The following is a 26104-nucleotide window of genomic DNA, read 5'->3' as shown; positions in this document are numbered from 1 at the left end:
CAAATTTAATTAAACCCAACAATTGGTCAGTTATACTTGTACTAGAACTGTCCCTTTAAACAACACTTATGAATCAAAGACTAGAGGTCTCACGATCGAACCCTTATGGCACCTTGATAGTGTATGTGAGAAATCTCCCTCCCCAATATCGCTTACATATAAATACATAAATAAAAGAATGAAAGAACTAGAAGCAAAGGCAATATCAAGAAATTAGGAGTTTATTCATTGATACAGAATACCAGAAAGCTCACCGGTCATGGCTTGTTCTGTCTACAACTTAACAGCTTCAATAATTAAATGTCAATTTTCTCGTCAAACATGCATACAATGCTTGATCAGAAAAGGAAAAGAAAGTGAGATGACACTTCCTCAAGCTATGGAAAAAAGAGAAAAAAACCAAAAAAAGCAAAAAGCCTTTCACAAAGACCGCAAGCCTAAAATGAGTAAGGTAAAACTCAAGGCCTCAGATTCTCACGGAAGCCATTGATAATCATCAGAACAACCAGATCGTTATTCAGCCTTCAGATAAAGAGACGTCTACCCACCCAAAATCATGTAGCCAAAGTGGTCGGTTCACAGCCATCATGAACACAGGCCAACACATCCCTGTAGTCCCTTGAGATAGTGAAGGAATCGTAGACCTTCCCATCACTGCTCTTCATGTACTCAAAGAGAAGATAAGAGTGGTTAAATGCTGTGAGTTTTGTATAGCCAAAGTCAAGATCCTGGTAAACGCTCCAAACTGTCTTGAGTGTACTGAACTCTGATAAGTGGCTGCCTCCTCCACCAACAACAACATGAATTGTTCCATTCACAGTTCCTGAATAATGGGATAGTTCTGAATTTACACATTGGTTCTGCAACACATAGAAATCAATGATGCAGGATCAGATTAGTAAACGGCAGACGATTTAAACCGGTAAGTCTAAGAGCTCTTCAAATGCTATTATGTTTTTGCATACCTGATAAATGGGGCATATTCTTTCATAGTTATGGACATGGCCATAAAATGCAATGTCCACCTTGTACCTTTGCCAAAGCTTTTGCATATCATCTCTTCCCATAGGCTCTTCAAATGAACCCTCCTCGCCATACCAAGAGTTAGAGGAATAGCCAAGAACACGATGACCCGCAAATATCAGCCAAGGCTGTTTGTTCCTGTCAGCTGCTGCTAGGCATTTCTCAATAAATTTGTACTGCTCAGAACCTTCCCTCCAGTCATGCTCAGTGTCAGCTATACAGAAGTGGAACATGCCATAATCTGCTTGATACCTGAAAAGAACAAATTACAGTGTTACATGCTAACTAGCCAACTTATTGGATGATTGGTATATGTAATTTGTTGTGTTGATTCAGAATATCATTAGTATACTCAAATAAGCTTAGATAGACACATTTGGTTTGTAAATATTTCCTGTTTGCAAAGTATTTGGTTAACCAACTTTAACTCTCTAAGATTTTTCTTTTCTCTAACCAGTCATAATAAGTCACAGAATCATTCATGTTATTTACCAGAACTTAGCCCTGTTATCAGCAGGAACAAAAAACATAGTCTCAGCTGGCACTCCACATTCACCACCCGAATCATTAGTGTCATAGAAGCCGCCGGTGTTTGGTGTATCTCGTTCGTGGTTGCCACTGTTGGAGCAAATCATATAAGTTTCAGAGGAATGTGAACAGCTTATGCATTGAGCACAAGTATGTATGAAGAGCACTAAGGATAAAAAAAGAAGCACGCAAACCTTGCAACCATGTACGGCACAGCTGATGCAATAGGCTCCACCTGCGATGTGAACTGATCCCACTGTGACAAGTATCCATTGGCATAGGGCATATCTCCTATGTGGAAAACTATGTCATAGTTGTCTAGGTCCTTGATCAGTGAATCTGTGGTGTTGAGTGAGCCAGGCTGATAATCAGCGTATTCATTCGAACCATCACGTTCAGCCTGAAATTTTTGTTGAGGAAAAGTAAATTCTCTGTTGTATGCATCTAGGCAACTAAATCTTTAGAAATTAAATGTCACATAAGGCATAATTTTCTTGGTTCTTCAACATTCTGCACCAAGCTTTGATAGTTTTCATTTTATTTTATGTTACCTTTCCCATGTCACCAAACACAATAATGCGCTGTAACGAGTTCTGCCCTGGATATGGTGGTGCTGTAAAAGCATAGGATTTGCTCCAGATATAGGAACCATTGTATAACCTATGACCAAGCTTGTAAGTGTACCTACATAAACAATCATAAACAATCAATCAGTGCTAAATCCTTAAGGACAGTACAGCTCTCTTCTCTCCTGATCATCATAGTTCCTTGTAAGACAAGAATGCAATGATAATTTTCAAGCTGCATACTTTGAGTTAGGCCACAAATTCTTTAAAAAACTGGTGTGGAAGAAACCAGGATCACGCCAACCAACTGTTCGTGCTGGTTCAGCTGCAAATCACAAGAAGAAGTTCATTACAAATAGACTCAATTGGCATTTCTGTTCAAATTAGATTTTGATCATACGATCCATACCACACATGCTTCCTCGAGGAAATGTCAATGTTCCTGCTGGAGATCGAACTTGAGCTTCTCCCTTGAGACCCCACTCAACAAAAGGTACAGCTTCGCTAATGTCATAGCCGCTTGTCCATGTTACTGTCATCTGCAAAAGAGTAAAACAACACTTTTTAGAAACTTGGTTTGCTTATTTGGGATAACATTTCATACAAGAAACTTTTAAGGCATGAAAGAAAAGTACTTCTAAATCATAATTAACACAAAAACTTACTTCATCCCAGTTCTTGGCTAGAGCAAGACGAGGGTAAAGAGGTGCCTTCGGATTCGCAAAAACTATAGCATTAGAAATTGCCACCAATTTTGGCTGCATTACACGAACATGTATCAGCATATGAAGAATTGAAACACAAGTGATATAAAATACAGTTTGAAGCAGCAGATTATCTGAAACAGAGGAGACATGGACATGGAGACTCACGCTTGACAGGCCACCGGAGAACAATGCAAATGCAAAATCTGCCCGTTGGTTGATCAATCGGAATTTCAAAATGGTTTTGCCTGTCTTGTTATAATTAGCATTGGAATAATTGGCATACTTGTACTGCAAGTAACGAGAACAAGAAGATTTGAGTTCAGCAGGAAAATGGTTAGAGCATATATTGCAACAAGCCAAATAACACAACATATACAAATACCTTTATAGGAGCTGAGCATAGATATGGCTCATAGTAGTCTTCAGTGTATGGACAGGTCGATGCGCTGCCACAACAGATTCACTTCTTTAATTAATCTATAAGCTTTTCTTTGAAATGGATAGGAAACAAAACCAAAAAAAAATACTGCAACTTTGATGATTTGAAAAGTCTATTAGAGAATCATATATTGGATCCAAATGCTTATTGTTATGAAATGGACCAACAAAACATTAAACAAACCAAAAGAATGAAAAAAAGTACGGAATTAAAAAGCCAAAAGAAAAGTGGAAAGGCATCAACATTTGTTTTCTCTGTCAAAGGGTGAGAGGTGTGGCACCACAGTGGGACAAACTCTCCTCCTTCCCCCAATGCACCCGGATTCAATTCACGTAGGAGATAATCTTGAATTTCTCCTCCCAACCCCAAAATAATACTTCCCCATATCCTCTAAACCAGAAAAAAAACAGTGAGAGGGAGGTGTGGCTTTTATCTTTTCTTTTGTAACAAGAGCGGAAACTTACCTTGATCCATAGCCAGCAAGGCCCAAAACCATAAACAAAAGTAGAAACACACAAACAGAGGCCCAGATCTACAAACCCAGCAAACCCAAGCATATGAAATGAGTTATGTTTCATCCAACGGTTCATAATACTGGACTATTGAACTGAAATGACATTTAATCTCAACCCCAACGGCTGAAACTAAGCCTCTGTAAGTTTTTTTTTTTTTTTCCGAAAGCCTCTGTAAGTTGACTCAGCACAGTATACACGCAAAGGGAAAAGCAGGAGTTAAACGTTTTATTAGTCCTGAACTTTGACCGGATTTACATTTAAGTACTTCAATTTCTAAAATGGTTCCCTTGGTCCTTTAACTTTAGTTTCATTTGGACAAATGGTTCATGTCGTCAATTTTGTTAACTTTTTCTGTTAAATGCAGAGGCAAAATGGTATTTTTATATTAAAACAAAAAAAAAGAATAAAAATCATATCTTTAAATATATATATAAAATAAATAAAAAAGTTTGGAGGGAGTAGAGAAATCAGGATAGAGCGGAAGAAGGAGAGTTTAATTTTAATTTTTTATTCATATTTTAATCAATTTTGATACAAAAATACCATTTTGTCCTTGCATTACAAAATTGACGGCAATATCATTTGTCTTAACGAAACTGAAGTTAAAGAACCACGAGAACCATTTTGGAAATTGAGGGACTCAAATACAAATTGGATCTAAATTCAGGAATTAATAAAATGATTAACCCGGGAAAGCAGCTATGAACTTCATATCATAGTATTTTTCCAAAAAGAACTTCATATCAGAGTTACAAAAGTGGACTTTACTTGAATCTTGCTGGAGAAAAGACTCCCAACCAATCATCTGAAGAAGGATTAGGACTAACAACATTCACAGTTACCCATTCATATTCTTTCCCCTGCACACAGAAGTGAGCCAAAATTATTAACAATAAAACTTTGTATTAGAGAAAGTGGTTAGTAAGTTGGTGAACAATAAATGTGGTACAAATAGCGATACTCAAGAAATAGTTGATCTTACTGTGGTGCCGAGGAGGACAGGGTATGCGCGGACGGATGCATTTTCGTGAGTCGCATCTATGGTTTTGTGGATTTGAATCTTGGACAGTGGCTGCACCCCATCACCTGCCCCTCCATGCCTCTTGACATTATGAGCTACTGTGAAATGCACTAAGAAAACCAATATCAGTGCAGCTTTCAGGGACAATAAGCTGAACCTCTCCATCTCTGGTTTTGGAATGGCCATACTGAAGCCTTAGCTGCAGTTATATATAATTTCATTGCAGGCCAAACCCAACAGAGGATTCAGAGTGTCTAATCACTCTTTATCAGTCTTTGCTGGAAAGATGGCTCTTGCTCGGTCTACCATGAATTATTATCAATTTAATATCATTTTTTTCTTTTAAAATTCTTTTTTTGGACGGTACCATTAGTTTAATAATTGCATGAACGTGTTTACTTCTTCATTTCTTGCGTTTTTAGCAATTAAAATGTCTAATCACTCTTTCAGTATTCATTTCTTGCGGTCTAATAAGTTTCGTACTTTTGTTTTGGTTATTTCAAAACATGTGGCCCACTCTGTTGCCATGCTGTGTAATTTCTCAACAACCATGTGAAAATTGAGGACTTATTTATATTATTTATGATGATCTTTCAAAGATTGGCAGTACCATTGAAGATATAAGAACCCTGTTAGACCCGATGGTTTTTATATCTTAAAAGTGTATGCTCATCACTATTTTTAAAGGATGGAAAAAATGAGAGAGAGAATACACTTATAGTTAATGTGGTGAGAAAAAATACTCACTTTACCTCAGTGGTGAGGTTGCTCCCCATTCTCCCCTTGGTCACCCGTTCGAATCCGCATGAAAAGTGCCCCCTCCCCAATGCAATGTATCGCTAAAGAAGGAAAGACCCTTGGTAAAAGACCACAACATATGGGTTTAGTAACTTTAGTTTTATGTTCACAGGTATTACTCACGACACCTTGATTTTTGATGTTTGTAATCGAGTAAGGCGCCAAGTCCCCTCTTTTTTTCCATTGATAATTAATAAAATCTTCCCTCATAGAGTCGTAGTGAAAAAAAAAAGATTGCATACATATTCCCAAATTTCTTGCAGCCACAATTTTTTCAACTTCTTTTATTCAGCTTTTGTTCCCCTTGCTATAATTAGTTTTGATGCTTTGGCAAAAGCTGTTTCACAGAGAAGGAAAAGAATACTAGGAATAAAAATAAAAAGAGAATATGGGGCCTACATGAATGAATATGGGCCCACGTTTTCGTACACGTGACAAGCGAGAGCTTATTGACCGATATAGTGATTTATTTGGGTCAAAGGGCCAATCTTCGAGATTCGCATATCCAAATATCTTATCGTTTCTTTTCTTATTGGGCGACAAAATGCGATTGAAAGAAACATAATGTAAGGGTCACACGATTTGCATGATTTTATTATTTATTTCAGATATATTTTTTTGAATTATGAATTCGTGATATCTTCATATGGATAAATTTTTTTAATGCAAATGTCAGTGCAAAAGAATATTATCAGTGCAAAAGCACGTGGTTAGGATAAATTTGATCACAGCATATTCTATAGGAATAGGATGATCCTCTTCAGTAGGTTAACACATACTCTGTCCTTGAAATTAAAAGTAATGTGAGAAAATACTCACGACTGTGGTAAAAAATTTATATATATATAAACATAATTACCAATGTGGTTTAAAAAACAATCAGGAATGTGAATAACGTTGGATACGCTTTGGTGAGACAAGAAACTTTATATGACCGTTCTTCGCTGTTATTATTTTCATCTTTTCTGATGCTCGACAAAGAAAATAGTAAAAACTTTTAGTACAACTGATCTTTCACTCAATGTACCATTTGAGACATTGATTTGAGTCCCACACAATTTCTGACCCAAGCCTGATAAAATTATAAATAAATAAACCTGGTTCTTTTTTACTCTCAAGAGAAGTATCATTTGGAAATGTTTTTTCTTCGGCTGTAGGAGGACTGTAACCAGTGGAAGGAGATACATGAAACTATTTTTCCCATTTGGACATGATGTTCTACTTCCGACACAGCCTTCAAATGACGAGAAATTATAGAATGGTATTGGAGTACATTCACGTGGTATAGCTTGTACACATGTTGTAATATGAGTAGTATCAATAAATATCCACTTATATTATAACACGTGAACAAGTTATACCACGTTGTTGTATTGCCTTACAACACCATAATTCCCCTCAAATGACAATCTCATCAAGGTCAAAAGGCGTATTTGAAAATTTAACCATAAGAGCATTTTGCTTGATACATAGAGATGTAAATATTCATTGAAGTTTTAGTTTACAACGGAAACACAAGCTCTTCCTTTATAATGCAGAATGATAAGATGGGCATTATGGAGGAGTGACAAGAACAAGACATTTTTGTAATAAGGTCCATTTAGAAATAATTTGAGAAGATTTATATTTTGTATTATACAATTGTAATTAAAGCCAATTTCCTGTCAAGAACGCATAAATTGATCGATCATGTAGCTAAAGTTGTTGGTTCACAGCCATCATGAACGCATGCCAAGACATCCCTGTAGTCCCTTGAGATTGTGAAGGAATCATAGACCTTCCCATCACTGCTTTTCTTGTACTCCAAGAGAAGCGACGAGTGGTTGAATGCCGTAAGTTTTACAAAGCCAAAGTCAGAATCTCTGAAGAGGCTCCAAGTTGTCTGCACTGGACCAGAATCTGTTAAGTGGCTGCCTCCTCCACCAACAACAACATGGATTGTTCCATTGACGGTTCCCGAATAATGCGATTTTTCTGTATTTACACACTGATTCTGCAACATATCGACGTTGATGATGAAATATTGGGTCATCAGAATAGTAACTGAGAAAATTATTTAAACTCGTGTGGAACATAGTGAAATGTCTCAGTAAATAGTAATACTATGATCTTTTCCATACCTGGTAAATGGGGCATGTTCTTTCGTAGTTATGGACATGGCCAAAAAATGCAATGTCCACCTTGTACTTTTGCCAAAGCTTTTGCAAGCTTTCCCTTCCCATGGGCTCACCAAATGAGCCATCTCGCCAGGAAGAGGATGTATAACCAAGAACACGGTGAGCGACGAATATCAGCCAAGGCTGTTTCTGCCTGTCTGCAGATGCAAGGCATTTCTCAATGAATTTGTACTGCTCAGAGCCTTCCCTCCAATCATGCTCACTGTCAGCTATACAGAAGTGGAACATACCATAATCTGTTGAATACCTGTAAGGAAGGAACAATCACAATATGATTTTCATATGGGGATTAGTATATATATGTATATATATCGAACTTAACATGTTATTTTTCCAAAATTTGCTAAATTAGCCAAGTTCATAGAAGCATTGATATCTACCAGAACTTAGCTCTGTTTTCAGCTGGAACATAGAACATAGTCTCAGCTAGCACACCACATTCGCCACCAGAATCATTACCGTCATAGAAGGATCCGGTCCCTGGTACATCTCGTTCATGATTTCCACTGTTGGAACACTTCATGTAAGTTTTTATGAGCGGAAAATGTGAAATCATACATCAAACACTAGTATACACATGCAGATCAGTATGGATAAAAGCAAGCATCTGCAAACCTTGCAATCATATATGGCACAACTGATGCAATAGGCTCCACCTGCGATGTAAACTGGTCCCACTGTGAGATGTATCCATTGGCATAGGCAATGTCTCCTATGTGAAAAACTATGTCAATTTTATCCAAGTCCTTGATCAGTTGATCTGTGGTATTTAGTGAACCCGGCTGGTAGGCATTGTATTCATTCGAACCATCGCGCTCAGCCTGAAATTTTCGGTACAAATATAAACATCCCAGCAATTATTTGTACAAATTAAACATTACGCAACGATGCGTGACATGTGTGAGTGTGAATCGGTATAATTTTCATATATAGTTCTCATTTGCTTGATCTTACCTTTCCCATGTCACCGAATATAACGACACGCTGTAATGAGTCCTGTCCTGGATATGGTGATGACTTGAAATGGTAGGACTTGCTCCAGATATTGGAACCATTAGATAACCTGTGACCAAGCTTGTATGTGTACCTAAATAAGACAGTCACCAGAACAGCCTCAAGAACAAAACAACTATCTGCCATGATCTTCTTTATAGTTCATTTTAAAATTTAAAACCTAAAGTTCAAGATGCATACAATGAATTTGGCCACAAATTTTTTAGAAAACTTGTGTGGAAGAAACCAGGATCACGCCAACCTACTGTTCGAGCTGGTGGAGCTGCAAATTACAAGAACCCTGTTACATTTATTTATCTGGCATGTATGTGACAATATTCCAAGTTCATAGTTCAGAATTGATTCAGTTGGCCTTGCTGTTCAAATTAAATTGATCATAGGATCCATACCACACATGCTCTCTCGATGAAAAGTCAATGTTCCTGCGGGAGATTGAATTTGAGCTTCTCCCTTAAGACCCCACTCAACAAAAGGTACAGCTTCAATAATGTTGTAGCCGCTTGTCCAGGTTACTGTCATCTGCAAAAGATTGCAAGAAAACTTTTTAGAAACTTGGTTTCACATATAGAAGGCATATAGAGATTCTGTCTCAGGCTTGGGAATCCAAATCCACTACTCCATGAAAAAGAAAAGTACTGAATCATAATAACATAAACTTACTTCATCCCAGTACTTCCCTTGAGCAAGACGTGGGTAAAGGGGTGCGTTCAGATTCACGAAACTTACAGCATTAGAAACTGCCAACAGTTTTGGCTGCATTTCACAAAAACATATTTAGATTGACAGCACTTGTAGTGCCCTTAGTGTTTCCATAAGCACCCAATTAGCTGAAATTTTGAAACAGTGATATTTAAATATTATAAGTACTAAGCAACCCAGTAGCTGAAATTTTAAAACAGTGGTACTTAAATATTATAGGAAGCAAGCTGAAAGAGAAGGGACATGAACACACGCTAAACAGCCCGCCTGAGAATAACGCGAACGAAAAATCTGCACGTTGATTGATCAATTGAAATTTTAGAGATGCTTCGCCTGTCTTCACATAATCAGCATTGGAATCATTGGCAAATCTGTACTGAAATGAGAGCAACAAGATCTCAGTACGACAATGGTTGGTTAGAGCATACATATTAAGAGCTATAATTTTATCAAATTCCAAGAGAGAAGTATATTGCAATAACACAAACCTTTATTGGAGCTGAGCATATATTTGGAGTCTCTTGCCTATCGTCGGTAGATGGACAGGTCGATGAGCTGCCATAAAAGATTATGCAGCAAACATCAGTGATATGCAAAATGGTGGCCCTATATGAAACAATTAAGAGTTACCAAGATTAACATTACTTGAAATTTGCAGGAGAAAATACTGCCAACCAATCATCTTCAGAAGGCTTAGGACTTGCCACTTCAACAGTTACCCACTGAGAATCTTCCCCCTGCACATAAATTGAAACATACACCATCTTATATTTTTCAGCCAAAATCCTGTTTCATCCAAAGCAACAAAATATTCTGGCTAATGGTGAAGAGAAGCAGGTTAGTGATTACCTTGGTGCCAAGAAGGACAGGGTATGCTTTGACGGAAGCATTTTCGTGAAGCTCGTAAACTGCTCTGTGGATTTGAATCTTGGACAGTGGCTGCACCCCATCACCAGCATGCTTATGGTGACTGTCAGCAACTGTAAACTGCACTAAGAGAACCAATAGCAACACAACTTTCAGGGACAAGAAGCTGAAGCCCTCCTCCATCTGTGGTTTTGGAACGCTCATAATCTGTGTCCAAAATGAATAAACCCCAATGTTTAGCATTGATGTCTCAGCCATATCTTATAGCAGGCCAACCAAATTTGTCTCTAACTCTTTGATAATTTTTTTCTTCTTCCAGTCTTTGCTGAATTGTCAACCTTTGACCGGCTACTTGCGTAATATGTTGATGCCATTATGTCTTCTCATTTACAATTGAAAATTCTCGTTCTACTGACTTGAGAGATGCCGCCTTGCTGTTGACTTTCTTGTTAAGGCAGTGACATGTGAGAGCGCTCAAATACATAAGCAAGGTTCCCAATATTGTATTTGTGGTGATCTTCCAATGCATTTGCATTTGCCTTCAAAGATCCTTTCCCTCCTATTTCTTATTGTTTAGGGTAACGCAAAAATTTTAACTACAAATTAGAATTATAAAATTTCCAGATAACGTCATTGCTAATTAAGTATTCTTATAATCTTGCAGTACAAGATAGCCGAATGACCTGACATATGCTGTTTTTGTATAACAACCAAGGCATATCTCAGTATGCTTAGTCCATTCATTTGAATAGATAGATTGACCAAAGCATAGTTTGTAATATGCTGACACACCAATTTTGTTTCACGTTCATAATTCTTAGCCTCTCGCGTGTCTCATGGTTTAACAGAAACGGTTCAAAACGCTTCCATCTACGAAATTGAAAGTCAGTGTCTATAAAGGTTAATGATTCATTTATCTAGGAGAAGTACTGGTAAGATTACAAGGAAATTAGTTTAAAAATCAGCTTATGCAAAGCTTGCTTTACAGATAGAAGCTCTGGCTTTTCCTAAAGAGAAATATAATTTGGATCAGTTAAAAGCCAAAACTTATAACCAATCAGCAAAGCACCTGCTACATTACAGAATCACGAACATGCAGGCAGGACACAGATACAAGTTCGGTGTTTCAAAATCCCTTCATTTGTTTCCATCTTCACGTTTTAAAAGGTGGGGGCAAGCAGCTTCTCCAACTCCGCTAAGCTGAAACCACGTGAACCTAATTAGTACGCAAATCTGGAGCATAAAATGACACAATACATCAATTGTTGACTTACATCTCGTATTTCTGAAGTGCTTCCTTTCGTTTTGTCAAATATACATCACTATCTTTTGGTACATTGATCAATGAATTGCAAACAGAGAGTGGAGCTGGGAAGCAGGTTGAACCAACAGAATTTTGTCAAGAAGAAAAAATGCAACATGTAACACAGCAGTTAAAATAGTCCATATGGCTATTTATATTATAGCCTTCAAATTGAGTTTATTCTGTTCCTTAAAACAGTTTTCAGTCTCAAAACTTCCTGGAATTCAATCTTATTTTATTTTTGTTTATTTTAGGTGATGGCTCCATTCTCTATAATGCAGCCAAACTAGAGAAGTGCCAAAACGGCAAAAGCACACCGGTCATTCCATTTAGAATGGAATTCAAATATCCCCTAAATTATAAAGCATAGCTCTATAGATGGTCCTTACATGGCAGCTGAGCTGGCTGTTTCATCAACACATCTTTGTGAACCTTTAGAGGGGCTGGTGTGTCATGCTGCTGGACGCCCTGTTCAACAAGAACAACTTATGTAATTTATTTATCTAGCATAAAGAGACACGCAGCATCCACCAACTTGAAGCTTATAGTTGATGTATCAACTACATAATGCTTCCCAAGATCGTCAAGTAAGACATCAACAATGAACGAAGCCAATGGTAACCAAGTTTAACAGAGATAATGAACTTTTAGGCCACAGTTACAAGGAAGAAAAGCTTCTGAGACAATAAAAAAATTAAAAAATCTTACTGATGTGGTCCAAATTGAGGAAGCATCTGCATCTTCAGACAGACGCTTGAAAATTTCTAGGCTAATTGAGCTAAAACAAGAAGTATTCAATACCTTCTTCTTTTCCCGCCTCTTTAGTATCTTCATATGGCACTTCTTGATGTAATGCATCAAATGATACCGAGAATGCCTAGAGCACAACTGTTCTTGTATATCTGGATTCTCAGTTAGCCAGTCAGATATATCTTTGGACTTAACCACCTCATCTTTATCCAAAGATTCCAACCAAATATAAACCGGTCTCCATTGATCAGTTCGTTGGAATCGAGCATGTGGGATATCACCTTGGTTTTCTTCCTTTTCTTCCTGCCATTTAATATTATAGAAATCATGTCAGAACTTATGCATTATATGAAAAGAGCATCAACATAAAACTGAAAACAAAATTCAAATTAAATGACACTTTCAATCCAAACCTTAATGGTTTACTTCCCAAATGATAGATAATTTAAATTCTACCCACAACCTCAAATGTTTTGTTAATTTCCAGAACCCACCTACAACTTTAAGCAAACCACTATGTTCACTTCCTCATAATTTACAGTACATGAAGTTATTGCCCCCAAAATTTCATCTTTTTAATCCCAGTTAGCTTAGTTACACAAAGATTCCACCTTTAACAGGAAAATAAAAAATAAAAAAAAAAGGAAAGTGGCTGAAACCTAAGAATTACCAAAATTAAAACAGAATTAAAGAATGAGGACCTGATTGGGGAGTCTCATGCAATTCTGAATGGAAATAAGGCGCTGACAGAGGTCGGGGCGAGGCATGGATTTGATGCCTTCTGGGATGAAGTCAAAGTTGGAGTCGATCCAGGCTTCGACCTCGTCCATGGACACAGCCTTGGCCTCGGGGAACGAGCAGAGCCAAGCTCGAGCCATGGTCTCCCATTCTTGGGATTGCTCGCTGGTGTTGTCGTTATCAGAAACTCGCTGTTCCGCTTCTTCTCCTTCAGTTGCTGCTGCTACTATTGCTAGGTTTTGCTCTGCGGAGTTCGACATTTTGCGTCCCGCGTAAGAGAAGAAGAAGAAGAATAGTTTTTAATTTAAGCAGAAGCTGACATTGCTGCTATTTTTGCCAAAACTTCGTGCTTAATTTAAAAAATGTTAGTTTTTATAAAATATTTCAAATATAGCCAAAAATTCATCTAAATAGTCACAAACACCTCAAATTTAAAACCCACATAAACCTGAGAAAGAAACTTTATTTAATAAAACTTTGGAATATTTTTAACCCAAGTTTGTATAGAAGAACAGAAGTTGATTCATATCATCCTATTTATTGATAAATGAATAATTTTGTTCTCAAAGGGTGATGCAATAGATTACGGACAATGTGTACAAGAGAACACACTTGCATCAAAAGTAACCTAAGTAAACTAATCACTCGTTTAAGAGTGATTTTGGATAAGCCAAAAAACACTTCTATAGAGAATTACTTCTCCATATAATCACTTTATGCTTTTTTAAGTGATTTTATGGAGAAGCATATGAAAGGTGCTTCTGCTCAGAATCACTTAAAATCACTTAAAGTGATTATATAGAGAATCACATGGGAGATAGTTCTTCCCAGAAGTGATTCTGGCCTATCTAGAATCACTCTCAAACGAGCCCTAAAAGTATCAATCCAACCAAGGCAAAGGTACTTTTATCTTGATGTGAATGGAAAAAGTCTGGTTTATGTTTTTTATGCTTCACAATTCAGATTCACAGTATACAATTTCTGTTTAATTCACCAACAAAAAATTGTTGTTTTTCAATGGTTTTTGGATGTATGCCCTATATGTAATATAATTTAGTATGAAGATTAAACGAAGAAGACACTGAACGAAGAATCAAGGAAGAATTGCACTCACCATTTGACTAAGGCAGCAATGCGTATGCAAACATATGTATAAAAATTCTCAATCTAATAGAGTTTTCTTTTTTAGGTTTATGTGGATTTTAAATTTGAGGGCATTTGTGTCTATTTATGTGAGTTTTTTGCTATATTTGAAATATTTTGCAAAAATTGACATTTTTGAAATTAAGGGTCAAGTTTGGGCTATTTTTGATAAATTCTCCTTTCTCTGTGACTCTATACAATTAGAAACGGCGATATAAACGACGTAGTTTTTCAGATGTTTTGTTTGTAAGACGAAACTGTGACGTTTAGTTTCAGTTACTGTTATATTTTTTCTTATTAATTTCTTTTTGCTAATAATATTTTCTTGGTCTTGGTTTTTACTCGTACTTAAATTTTATCTACCTATTTTCCCTTTATTTATTTATTTATGTTTCAACATGATGACCTGCAAGCACAAAAAGAAAGCTTATATTTCTCATATATCAAAGTAAATGTTGTAATTCTTAGACAAAATAATGCAATTTTCTTTTAAATTAATGTCTAACAAAACTTTTCCGGAATGCTTTCTACAATAGCTTGCATCCATTGCTCTATGGTTAATCCCAAGCAGCTATCTGGTCTTGTGGGCTTTGGCCATCTTTTTCTTTCTTTTCTTTAAAGCTTTTGGCACTTTAGTTTTCCGAGCTTCCCTCTTTTCTTCCTTGACTTTCTTCTTGTTCTCTTTTCTAGCAGCTTTCTTATCAAGAGGATCCTGTGCCTTTGTCTCGGATGAGGAACTCCAGCCTTCCGAGTCGCTTGAGTCTTCGCCATCCCTATCGGAGTCAGATTCAGTCTCGGGATTTTCAGAATGACCAACTGGATTGACAGAGGACTTTGCTACAGCATTAGCGTCCTGTTGCGGCTCCTTCTCAGATGGAACTGACTGGCATTCGGAGAGAGCCTGCTTCAGTCCTGTAATAGTTTTATAGTACATGTCTCCAGTGTCCCCGCCACTAGTTAACCGTATTACATCCTCCTCAACATTCTTCACGCTGTCTAATGTCTTTGGAATGTATGACTGGAAAGAAGAAAAGAAAAGCAAATGAATACCACACAAATTTTGGTACCCACAATCACGCAAATACCGGATGTCAGTCAAAGCAAGTCAATAAACACAGTTACATTGTCATCACCTGCACAAATACAGAGTCTGCAATTTCATCCTCTGCAGTCATATCTCCTCTTGCAATAACTTTTTGTTGTACCTGAAGTCAAACACAGTCAAACAGAGATCTTATTAAGTTCTTTAGTTCTTTACTTATTTCTTTATGGGAACCTAAGTTCTTTCGTATTTGAGACCAAAAAGGAAGGAACCAAACCATATCCAGATAACTGTCCACCGCATCATCAGCAATAGATGGATCAACTATAAAATCAAAGAGCTCTCGAATTGTCATAACAGCTACACCATTCTTTTTAAAGAAATCCTGTGGGCCACAAAATGCTTGATAAGCCCATAGCACTGAATGCATTACTTGTACTTTTCATAAACAATGGAAACAGATCTAAAGAAAGTCACTTCGGTACAAAGAACTTACAGATACATGGACACAATCTTCACGTAGGAAATCAAGGGCATGAGGGTGGTCCAGCTCAACTGATTGAGAAACGTCGATAATGTACAAGTGGCCCTGCCAAAGAGGAAGGGAAGACATATTAACATCACATGCTATCGTGTCCAAGGAGTTCAAACTTCAAAGTGGTTCATTGCAACTCACCTCAAAGTAAAGTATGTTGTATTCACTAAGGTCTCCATGCACCAGTTTGGACTTCTGATACATCATTCGCATAGCAATAATCATCTGGCAGAGAATCACTACGACATCACTCCAGTAACAAAAACAATATATCAAATACACAACGTTTTCAAGCCTAAAATAAATTCATATAAAAGCCATAGACCAGCAAGCAAGAATTCAACATGTTATAAAACTACACTATTCCCAATGAACACTATTCTGGCTCCTCCAACCTGATCCATCCAAATTATAAAATCACGTGTATACAATTCAGAAACAGATCCAAAAGTTTGTCTTCAAGTGGGCTGGACTTCCACAAGGAGCCTCACTAAGACTAGCAACAAATTAAACTACCAGAGAGCTTTCAAGGCCAGTTACATCTGTCCCAACAGAACTATCTTAGCCAATAGGGTCTGTTATTGTAATTAATTATTATCACAAAAAATTATGTCACCAAGGATTTGTTTGCACCTCAATATAACCTTCTCGTAGCTTGTCTAGGGATAATGCTGCATCCTTCAGACGAGGTGCTGCCCATCCTGACTTCCCTGTAATAGAATACATGAACCAAGGTTACTCTAACTAGCAAATACTGTTACTGGAAAAACAAAAACCAAAAACCAAAAACGAAGAAGAAGAAGAAGGTGAAGGTAGATTATGCATGGTCACAACTCACAAGTTAATAGCCAAACAAGTTGATCTTATCCTCTCATTTTTTATATGAACAAATCAAGTGGTATTGTCAATTCTGTCAGAATAAATGTTCATTAAAAGTAGGAGAACATACCTATGAATTCCATAACCAGAACATGAAGCTTTAAAGAAACTATAGCCGGGCACCTAATTCCGTCCTCCCTCAGCCTGCATTTTCATAAACCATCTTACATGAATTAGCAGAACAAAACCAGCTTGATAATAAGATTATTGACTCGGGGCATTTTAATTTATTAGGACTTAAACAGAAATTTCATAAGTTTAAGCTAAAAACCGTTGTCCATGTATGTACTTGCTAGAGAGAGAGAGAGAGACAGAGACAGAGAAGAGAGAGACAGAGACAGAGACAGAGACAGAGAGACAGACAGACAGAGACAGCGAGAGACAGAGAGGGGGTTGATTACTGATATGCAGATCTGCACTAGGTTGAATTTGTGCTGCTACTGACCAAAGAATTAAAGGTACATTAAAGATGTTGTTCGTCTTACCTTTTCAGATTCCTCATTTCTTTCTCAGCCCATGTCCTGACCATTTTCCTAGGATTGTTCTTGCAGTATCCATGTCTGAATCGATAGTCTCCTTGTACATATCTATCTCTATCCCTAAAGGTGTTTGAACGGCAAACAAGTAAGATATATTATAAAGCTATTAATATAAACACATATATGGAAAAACCCAGAATGCAAACTGAATAGTCCTTGAAACTGCAAAACATTTTTTTTCTGTTCTCTAAAATGCTCTATGATTGCATGGTCAACTTGCCAATCTTTAACTATCCAAGATAAAAAGACAATATTTTAGGAGGAAAATTTAGAGAATATTATAAGAAAAATCACAAGAAACATCAATACAGAAATGCATGATGAAGCAAAGAAAGTTTAATTTCAGAAGATACAGTAAGCAATGAGCATTATAGATTGCTATGCCCAAATGAAATTTCTCATTTTTATAGTGTTTGACATAATAATGGTCTAAAGTTGCTAAACTGTCAAATTTGTCAATGGAATAAGCTAAAAGTGTCACAGAAGACTTACTTAAAAACCAGAATAGATGTTTTGTATATTTTGATCGCCATTTCCTGGCCATCAGATTTTGTTGCATGATAAACATTTGCCTGTTCAAGAAGAAAGAATAATTCCATGATGAGAACCCACAAGCGCAAAAACCATGTACCGGTCAAGGGGTTAAAATAATAGTAACTCAACACGTACTTCTTTCCCGGTAGAAATGCAGCCATTGATATCATGAAATGTACCACTATTCAACATTTTGAATAAAACCATCCGAGTTCTAGGATCGATGGCCTGGTGAAAACACACAATCAGTGAAACTAATGAGCTAAAATACATGGTTGGAATGATTAAAGAAAACCCACGAATTAAAAAAGTTGTTTTTCACCTGCTCAACAGTGGCACGGTCCGCTTTCTCAGTAGTTCTCTTTCTGCCAATGGCCGTATCTCGAACACTTCCACGAATGGCAGTTGTCACAGAGTTGGACATGCCAACATTCAACCTGCCTTCCCACTCCTACACCGCAAAACCAGCTTCAAAAAATGTAACTTTACAAGCAAATTAACAGTTCTAAGCTGAAAAACTTCAACAATAAGCAGAATTCGAACCAAACAATGTAAAAGCTCATCTCAGCTAAGAAGTTTTGCATTCAATTACCCTACAGCAGCAACAACAAAAGCAATTGAAATTCACTTTTAAATTCTCAAAATTGTACCTCCAAAGGTGAAGCTCGGATGTGGGTAGTGAACTTCTGGTTGCGATTAGAGAGAGGCTGAAGGGTTGAGGAGTTAGGGCGAGAGTGAAGGCCTCCATGGGCATTGGGACGCCTAGAATTGATTGTGAAACCACCGTCGACTCCTCTGTCATCGTCCCTCGAGTCCAAATAGTCCAATGCATCTCCGACGTCCGAGTCCGATGTCCAAAGCTCCTCATCTTCATCTTCTTCCACTTCTTCTTCTTCTTCCTCTTCTTCTTTTTTCGCTTCGGGAGCTTTCTCTTTCTCTACTATTTCTTCAACAGCAGCCATTTTCGTTTGTTATGTTAACTTTTCTGGTAATTTGCAGAGGAGGAAATCAACGGTTTCAAATGTTCAAATGGAAAATACTGAAAACAAGTTTTTGAGGGAAGCTTGGAACTGAGTTCAAACTACGTGAAGCGGCATAGTCGGAGTTCTGAGGGAGGTTTTGTTCTTTTCGATTTCTGAAGCGGCCAAGCCGCTTGCAATGTAGGGTTTGCGCGCGATGGAAGACGCCACGTAGACGATGCAATTTCTTCTCCTTCTTTTTTCGGCAAAAGTCATTTTTTTGTCCACATAGTTTATCACTTCTACCACTAAAGTTGCTATAGTTTCAATTTGAACATTTTCATCCATGTGGTTTCAATTTCAAGTAATTTAAGGACAACTTCCAATTTCTGTTAAATTTTTTTAACTACCATTACTTGTTAGGGGGTAATTCGGTCAAATTATTAAAAAAATTCATTCCTTTTTAAAATAACAAATACAAAATGAAATAAATAATAATAAATAAAACAAATTCATTCCTTTTTAACTCTCGTGCCCTCAACCTGCCACCATTACCACCATCTAACAAGCCACTACCCAATATCACCCATCCAACAATCAACCCTTATCACCCTCCCACCACAAAACTTCTCAAGACACTCCACCTATCTATCTCTCTGTCTCAAGTCCAGCCCAAAAAATTGAGTGCAAGCAAAATACAACATTGCTCATAAGATATATTTTTTATTTATTAATTTTTCCATTTTGTATTGTTTATTTTTAAAATAATTAATTTTTTAATAACTTGTTGACTAAATTACCCCTCCATAAGTAACATAAGTTAAAAGAATTTGACAGAAATTAAGGATTGTCCTTAAATTGCTTCAAATTGAAACCACAGAGACGAAAATGTTCAAATTGAAACCACAGGAACCTTAGTGGTAAAAGTGACAAACCACAGGGACCAAAAGTGACGTTTTGCCTCTTTTTACCTTCTATATAAATTTTTAAATTTAAAAAATATATTTTTTATTTATCTTACTCTTTTTCTTTTTCTTTTTAGACAAAACACCATTCTCCTTTTTATTTTCTTTCTATTTTTTCTGCCAATTTGCATGGAGCATTCGGCACATGACATCTCAAGAAGATAATTTATCGAACTGTACTCTCTGTATAATTTGAAAAATGTAAAGAGTACATTTTTAACTCACAAAAAAAAAAAAATTAGAAAATGTAAGAACACAATTTTTTAAGAGTTTAAATTGCAAGGTTTATAAATTTGAGAATTAAACCAAAAATCCCAGATACCGCAACACTCAGAAAACTGTCTTGCATGTATGGAGATTAGTATTATCCACCTCATGTACACCCTCACTTCAGGGTGCGACTATAAAGTTAGAAACAATGAAGCTACAGATCAATTTCAAAGGGGGCTACAAATAAAAAATATATGACAATTTAAGAATTAAGGGCCTCAAGTTGCTTCCGGAGATCTTCTAGGTCATCAATAGTAGCATCTGCGGCTTCAGTAGGCGATTTTTGGAACTCATCTGCATTGGGAAGCTCGCGAACAAGACCTTCTGGTAGAGCATCTGAGACCAAAAGACAGAAATCAATGAGAAAAGAAGTGACATGCGAGATTTTCCAGTGGAATCCATCTAATTGCTAAGAACTTGAAACGTTAGAGGATAAATTACCTGCACTTTTGGCCTCTATCCTATCCGGCTCACTATCATCAACAACACTGCAAAAACAACACAAATCAAACAATAAAATGCATGTTTTTCAGTTTATAACCTATGGCACAGTTTGATTGCCATAGGTATGCTTTCATTTCCATGAAACTATTCCTCTAAAATGCACGTCATTCTATTTATATGCAAGTGAGAAAATATCCCCAATGTGCCCAGTTTTTTTTTGAAGGCCTAGGCATTAATGTAACTGTGTAATTTGAGTACCTTATTTCCCATTCATTATCAAGATGAAGTGGACATTCTGTAACTGATGATGATGCTTCAGCTTCCATCTTTGCTTTAAGTGCAGCATCCCTAGCTGGCTTTACAAGCAAGAATTCTTTCTGCACAGTAGAGATGGTCTTCAGCATCAATGCCAAACCAACTAACAGAATGTCTAAAAATCATTAGATCCAGTTTGGGTGCACGAGTGCGGGATCTTTGTTTCTTTACCTGCCGTTCTAGACAAGCAAAATTTGAACACTGAGGGTTTGGCTTCATTTCCATGGTTGGGAAGAAGTCTTTAAGAGAATTATATCCCTGCAATCAAGCACACCAAATTCGGGCTGATCAGCATGCTGCAATGAAGAAGCAATTTAATGCTGAACCTTAACATATTACTAAATCCCTTGAGATGTTCTGCCAAATAAAAGCAGGATGAGAGAGAATACAACATACGCCTTACCAAGTATGGGGAGACGTTTCCGAAGTTCAGCAAGTATTTTAGTGTATTTTGGACTAGAAGCCCAGCAACAACTCCCTAAAAATAAAATCAAATTTAGTTGCTATACGAATAACATCCATACCAAATCAAATATTGACATATCAATCAAGCAACTATAGATTGTCTCCACAGCCTGAATACTACAGAGTAACTAAGCCAAGCATCATCTTCATTTGAATTCGATGACAATGACAAGTTTTTTAATTTTATTTTCTTTCTCTTTTAAATAATAAGTACCAACATCCAAATTCCTGTGGTCACTTTACATGGATTTCAACCAAACTACCAGTAAGACACAAACACTAGCAAGTCTGAATAATAAAATTCCCAGAAAGGGAGAGCCACCAAGAGATTGGGAGAGATATTTTACCATAGTAGTAGGTAAAGATGCAGCACAAACCCCTTCCCGCTTAAGTGTACGTTCATCCACTCCAGATGCTACAACCTAAGAAAGAGATATACAAGAAGAAATAAATATCAATCTTCAAGTCTTCACGTTTCATATTCCTCACTGAGAATCCTCCAACATCATTAAAATTCAAACAAACAAACAAAAAATCATACCAAAGGTGGTGCACATGCAAAACAGGCAGTTTCACCAGGAATCAGCAACTGAATATGGCCTGAAACAGCATCCTCAGACACACCTGAATGTTTATGTTCTTCAAGTGAGTTTTCTTGTAAAGTATACATGTATTGCATATAAAAGAAAAAGTATATGTGTTTTGTATATGACATGCACTAGGCCGTAAATATTGATTGGATGACAACCACAATGATTTTCAGGATATAGCAAGTACGCTTCTTTGATTAAGAAAAACTCATGCAGAATACAGTTGTATATCTTAAAAATGCAGGTATGCTTGACCATATGACTCATACATACATAATACTAATACACATACAAAAGAATATACAGCTGAGGTGCACGCATCTCATCCCATGAACTTCAGCCATTTATATCTGATCTGACAAGATGCGTGTCCTTCACTTAGGTCCTGATTAGATCTCATCTCACCCAATCAGCATTTCAATGCATGTAACCCACAGTGTGTCTTTTAATTAATATTACACTTAGGGTAATACAAATACGGGAAGTATTTTGCTTACCAGATTCCATCCATGTCTGATTCAGTTCATTGCAAGCCTGTATAACAGTCAGAAAAAGAAAAAAAAAATTACAACAGTTTTCTTGGAAGCAGAAGGAAGAGAACGTAATTATAACCGCATACCTGATTAACAGCCATTCTTGCTTCATAATTATCAACACAGCTTAACACAAGGTCCACTCCACTGCCTTCTTTATTTGGGCGGAATGATTTATCTTTTAAACTGGACATAAAGGTATCAAAACCTTGCACTGTTGTGATGTTCAGTGTATAGCTCTAAAACAAAGAAATTGTTCAGCATGGTTACAAAATATGGGCACTAAGATGGAACCATCAAATATAGAAGTATCCATACTAGTAGCATTGACATATTATCATTCTTCTATGCCTAGAAAGTGTAGATGGAAAATTCAAGACGAATGAACTTTAACAGTCGTGATCAAGTTAGATAAGAGAAAAATCCTGAGAAATGCTTACCTCAAGCACAACATCTGGATTTATGTCTGAAAGGGTCTGTACAGCAGCATCTGTTTTTGTCATACCGCTCTGAAAAGGATAACAGGTCAAATTTGAATGAAAATTTATAAATTGTATAATCATGAAAAACTTGGAAAATAAAATGATGTTTGGTACGGAAAAAATTGGATTAAAGTAACAGCACAACAGCAAGAAATAAGAACTTTGGTTCAATCTAAAAGCAGTAGCATCTAATCTTTGAAGCATTAAATGACTTGGTTGAGACAAAACTAGTAAATAAAAAATTTCAAAAAGAAAGAATGACGGATGAGAATAACAAGTATGAATACCTGCTCTGGTCGAAAGAATAACCTATTCATGTTAGCTAACTCTACTTTGTCATAATCATACAACAAAAGGCGACCAATACCACATCTTGTTAGCATTTCAGCTGCTACACTTCCTACACCGCCTACTCCCTGCAAAAAAACCAAAAAACAAATAGGACATCACTACAAGTCAGTGGCAAGAACTAATCTACAATAACAAAAGGAACATTGAAAGAGGAGATAAATACAGACAACAATGGCAACTGAGAAGTCCCGTATTCTTTCATAGTTTTCCACAATACCCATCCTCTGAAGTGCCATAAGCCTACTGTAGGGATTGCTATCTACCACCTCAGCACTCATATCCTGTCGGCATAACATGTAAAATGCATGAACAAACAATCATCACCTAAAAGCATACATAACACAATGAGAATAGAGAAACGACAGAATTACAAAAGAAAAATACCTTCACTTTCGAACGTCGAACAGGTCCAGAACTTGCAAGACTAGTAAGGCGTTCTACACGCAATTGCAGCTACAGATAAATAAAAAATCATTAAGAAAGAAAAGAAGAAAAAAAAGTCAGTTCCACAAGAAAAATTTAGAAAGCTTTTACTAAACTTATCAGTATTCCGCTACTTCGAACTTCATTTCCCGATATCAAACAATAATTTGCTTATTTTTCATAAAGAAAACATCAAACTAAGTATATATGATTGAATATCCTAGTTTCTTTATCTTAATTTTCTCAGGCAACAAATACAAGCACCAAAAGAATAAACATATACAAGCATGCAAACAATAAATAACTAAATGAATAAAAACCAATTCCAATTTATGGATTATTTTCCGTAGCACAATAGGCATCGTAAAATACTAAAACATAGCAGTACGATAATCAACCATAAATAGAATTCCGAAATTGATCCAATTCAGGCCAAATCAAGTAGTCCGATCAAAGCCAGTAAACTCCAAACTAAAACTCAATTTCTCTGCTAGATCTCAAATAAAACAGAATTGAGACATACCTGATCGATTGGAGCATGATGAGAAGGATCAGTTAGCGATCTCTTCAGAGATTCGAGGTCGTTAAGCATCTCCTTCAGTTCCACCTCCATTGCCTCTCTCTCTCTCTCGATCGAAGCCGCAGCTGAATCTCTGTGTTTTGATAATTAATTTACGGAAGAAAAAAACGTTCTTAAATTCGCTTCGCTAGAATCGCTACCTTTCTTGCGAGCGTTTACTGGCACTTTACCGTTGTGGATCTTTTTTGCCAAATTGGAGGCAGCTCTCACTGTTGCCGCATTGCTAGAGCCTAGAGAGCTACACTGAGACTGAGAGTGGACCGACAACCAACTTGCTACTTTTCTTTTACTTGGGAGTTGAGGCCCAATAAAATTGGGCCTGAAGAATCGTTTGGAATAGCACAATAAACAAGTGCATGGAGTCATTCTATAGTAAGGACCTTATGGTTAGCATGATCCAACAGTTAAGAAATAGGGTCTCACCTAAGAGTCATACATAAGGTCCTCACTATAGAATGCCTCCAAGTGTAGGATGGCTATTTTGATACAAGTGATTACTTTAGATTAATCTAATCTACGGGAAGAGAGCTCAAACTTAGGTGTAAGGAGACGAGTTCACTACCCTGACCAACTGGACTTTCCTATGTCTAAGTGTGTCACGCACATGGGCTGGCACTACAGTGAAAAATTGGGTCAAACTCTCCCCCTCCCTCCTAAGTGTATATGGATTCGATTCACATATAAAACAATCTTGAGACAACCCAATATAATACTCATCTCTTTAATGAATGACAAAAAAATATATATGCGTGTGGGATGGCATGAATAAATCACTTTCTTTTTTATTGGGCCGCATTGAGGCCCAATTTTCATGGGGCCTGGTGGATGGTTTGATAGCCCAATAGACAAGTGAATGAGGGCTATTAAAAATGTGAATAAATAAATAAAAGCAAAAGGTGGAGCCCACGTTGAAAGAAAATATTTCAACTTCCTTGTCATATTATGTGGAAGAGCACAAAAATTGTTTCCCGGAGCGAAATTTCAGAAGGGGAATATAATAAAATAGAGTTTGATACGCTACGCACCAGCCACCACTCATTTTTTGTCAACCTTGTATCATGCTTTTGACCCCAAAAAAATAATTGAATTTCCATGTTAGCGGGTCTAAAATGTCTTATACATTTCCACACACTTTTCAGTTTTCAGTAACGTATTTGATTTTAATCACATGCTATTAGTTACCGATAAGGATGCTATAAGGTGATGTTTTCTCGGCGGTTTTTGATATATTAATAATTCAAATCAACGGTCTGTAATAATCTAATATCATATCATATATTTTCTCGAATAATTAATGGGTCGTGTGTATTGTTTGTAGGATTAATTAATGGGTCGTGTGTAATTGTTTGATTCTTTGTGTTTGTATGAGGTAGGGCAGTCATTGGATTGTTAATGCATCTAGGAAGAAATGCATTGGTTTGCACTATTCTAGTAGATTGCTTTTGGGGCTAAAACTCAATCTGCAAGGGATCTCTATATAGATTGATTTATATACGATGATGCCTTGAACAATTCATGAAGATTGTGGTGTCCCATCATGCATATATATATATATATATATATATTTACAGCGTTTGAATTTTATCCACTGTCTAGAATATTGGACCATTTCTGCCCACCGGAATTGGATGGGGAAATAGGAATATATTCTTTGGTGAATTGAATCAAGAAAAAAGCTTTACATGTACATGAAATTGGGCTAATCTAAATCATAGAAAAATTTGGTTAGCTCAAGTGGTGAAGGAGAATTAATGGTGGAATGACTTATAAATTAAGGGTTCGATTTTCTTCCATTATTGACTAAAAACTTGCAAAAATTAATTAATGTATCTATTCGGTTTATGATTCAGATGTATCTTTTATTATTTTGATTATGATGAATTGCATGATCCAAAACTCCCTTCACTATC

General features: G+C 36.7%; 5 protein-coding genes across 6 annotated transcripts; all 5 read right to left on the bottom strand.

The window, feature by feature from the left end:
• Positions 1–203: 203 nt before the first annotated feature.
• Positions 204–4979, bottom strand: LOC103338064 (nucleotide pyrophosphatase/phosphodiesterase-like). Its single transcript, XM_008241246.2, has 12 exons — positions 4761–4979; positions 4547–4638; positions 3207–3270; positions 2990–3112; positions 2783–2875; positions 2527–2656; positions 2361–2442; positions 2103–2235; positions 1746–1951; positions 1516–1641; positions 966–1275; positions 204–860 (listed from the first exon to the last, which is right to left on the bottom strand). Exons 1-12 carry the CDS (start codon positions 4962–4964, stop codon positions 555–557), a joined length of 1869 nt encoding a protein of 622 aa, XP_008239468.2. The 5' UTR covers positions 4965–4979; the 3' UTR covers positions 204–554.
• A 2050-nt stretch (positions 4980–7029) lies between these two features.
• On the bottom strand, positions 7030–11100 carry LOC103338063 (putative inactive purple acid phosphatase 27). Its single transcript, XM_008241245.3, has 12 exons — positions 10337–11100; positions 10133–10224; positions 9976–10042; positions 9741–9863; positions 9449–9541; positions 9178–9307; positions 8969–9050; positions 8729–8861; positions 8390–8595; positions 8155–8280; positions 7718–8021; positions 7030–7590 (listed from the first exon to the last, which is right to left on the bottom strand). The coding sequence occupies exons 1-12, from the start codon at positions 10610–10612 to the stop codon at positions 7285–7287; spliced, it is 1938 nt and encodes a 645-aa protein (XP_008239467.2). The 5' UTR covers positions 10613–11100; the 3' UTR covers positions 7030–7284.
• A 143-nt stretch (positions 11101–11243) lies between these two features.
• On the bottom strand, positions 11244–13502 carry LOC103338065 (ribonucleoside-diphosphate reductase subunit beta). Its single transcript, XM_008241249.3, is given in 6 exon segments — positions 11244–11517; positions 11520–11554; positions 11629–11722; positions 12047–12125; positions 12459–12710; positions 13109–13502. Coding segments are annotated over 6 exon segments (783 nt in total). The 5' UTR covers positions 13406–13502; the 3' UTR covers positions 11244–11491.
• A 1203-nt stretch (positions 13503–14705) lies between these two features.
• On the bottom strand, positions 14706–19018 carry LOC103338066 (uncharacterized). Its single transcript, XM_008241250.2, has 12 exons — positions 18468–19018; positions 18140–18268; positions 17953–18045; positions 17776–17855; positions 17230–17343; positions 16815–16888; positions 16499–16575; positions 16007–16090; positions 15827–15919; positions 15608–15715; positions 15422–15493; positions 14706–15306 (listed from the first exon to the last, which is right to left on the bottom strand). Exons 1-12 carry the CDS (start codon positions 18777–18779, stop codon positions 14860–14862), a joined length of 1683 nt encoding a protein of 560 aa, XP_008239472.2. The 5' UTR covers positions 18780–19018; the 3' UTR covers positions 14706–14859.
• Positions 19019–19896: 878 nt separating this feature from the next.
• LOC103338067 (NAD(P)-binding Rossmann-fold superfamily protein) lies at positions 19897–24261 on the bottom strand. 2 transcript variants are annotated; one of them, XM_089055882.1, is made up of 14 exons: positions 24138–24261; positions 23576–23644; positions 23355–23472; positions 23128–23256; positions 22799–22867; positions 22445–22597; positions 22323–22359; positions 21777–21859; positions 21583–21657; positions 21174–21248; positions 20942–21028; positions 20714–20832; positions 20453–20499; positions 19897–20347 (listed from the first exon to the last, which is right to left on the bottom strand). In XM_089055882.1, the coding sequence occupies exons 3-14, from the start codon at positions 23391–23393 to the stop codon at positions 20214–20216; spliced, it is 1047 nt and encodes a 348-aa protein (XP_088912008.1). In that variant the 5' UTR covers positions 23394–23472; positions 23576–23644; positions 24138–24261; the 3' UTR covers positions 19897–20213. The 2 variants fall into 2 exon arrangements, with proteins under 2 accessions (XP_088912008.1, XP_088912007.1); XM_089055881.1 differs by having other exon boundaries at positions 23359–23472.
• Between the last annotated feature and the right edge of the window lie 1843 nt (positions 24262–26104).

Source organism: Prunus mume, linkage group LG7 (genome assembly GCF_029339155.1).
Source record: "Prunus mume cultivar Tortuosa linkage group LG7, ASM2933915v1, whole genome shotgun sequence".
Lineage (NCBI taxonomy): Eukaryota > Viridiplantae > Streptophyta > Magnoliopsida > Rosales > Rosaceae > Prunus > Prunus mume.
The sequence above is the reverse complement of the archived record's forward strand: the minus strand, read 5'-3'. Positions and strand labels throughout refer to the sequence as shown.

Excerpts from the sequence above, each read along its gene's own strand:
- LOC103338064 (XM_008241246.2), bottom strand. The coding sequence starts at position 4,964 with ATGGAGAGGTTCAGCTTATTGTCCCTGAAAGCTGCACTGATATTGGTT. Across the intron at positions 3,271-4,546 it reads TTTTCTCCAGCAAGATTCAA|CGCATCGACCTGTCCATACA; the intron begins GTAAAGTCCACT and ends CTGTTGTGGCAG. Across the intron at positions 2,443-2,526 it reads TCCTCGAGGAAGCATGTGTG|CTGAACCAGCACGAACAGTT; the intron begins GTATGGATCGTA and ends TGTGATTTGCAG.
- LOC103338063 (XM_008241245.3), bottom strand. The coding sequence starts at position 10,612 with ATGGCTGAGACATCAATGCTAAACATTGGGGTTTATTCATTTTGGACA. Across the intron at positions 8,281-8,389 it reads GTGCCATATATGATTGCAAG|TGGAAATCATGAACGAGATG; the intron begins GTTTGCAGATGC and ends GTGTTCCAACAG. Across the intron at positions 7,591-7,717 it reads GAACATGCCCCATTTACCAG|AATCAGTGTGTAAATACAGA; the intron begins GTATGGAAAAGA and ends GATATGTTGCAG.
- LOC103338066 (XM_008241250.2), bottom strand. The coding sequence starts at position 18,779 with ATGGCTGCTGTTGAAGAAATAGTAGAGAAAGAGAAAGCTCCCGAAGCG. Across the intron at positions 17,856-17,952 it reads GCATTTCTACCGGGAAAGAA|GCAAATGTTTATCATGCAAC; the intron begins GTACGTGTTGAG and ends CTTCTTGAACAG. Across the intron at positions 16,576-16,814 it reads TCTGGTTATGGAATTCATAG|GGAAGTCAGGATGGGCAGCA; the intron begins GTATGTTCTCCT and ends ATTCTATTACAG.
- LOC103338067 (XM_089055881.1), bottom strand. The coding sequence starts at position 24,227 with ATGGAGGTGGAACTGAAGGAGATGCTTAACGACCTCGAATCTCTGAAG. Across the intron at positions 21,658-21,776 it reads TTGCATGTGCACCACCTTTG|GTTGTAGCATCTGGAGTGGA; the intron begins GTATGATTTTTT and ends TCTCTTTCTTAG. Across the intron at positions 20,833-20,941 it reads TTGCTTGTCTAGAACGGCAG|AAAGAATTCTTGCTTGTAAA; the intron begins GTAAAGAAACAA and ends TCTACTGTGCAG.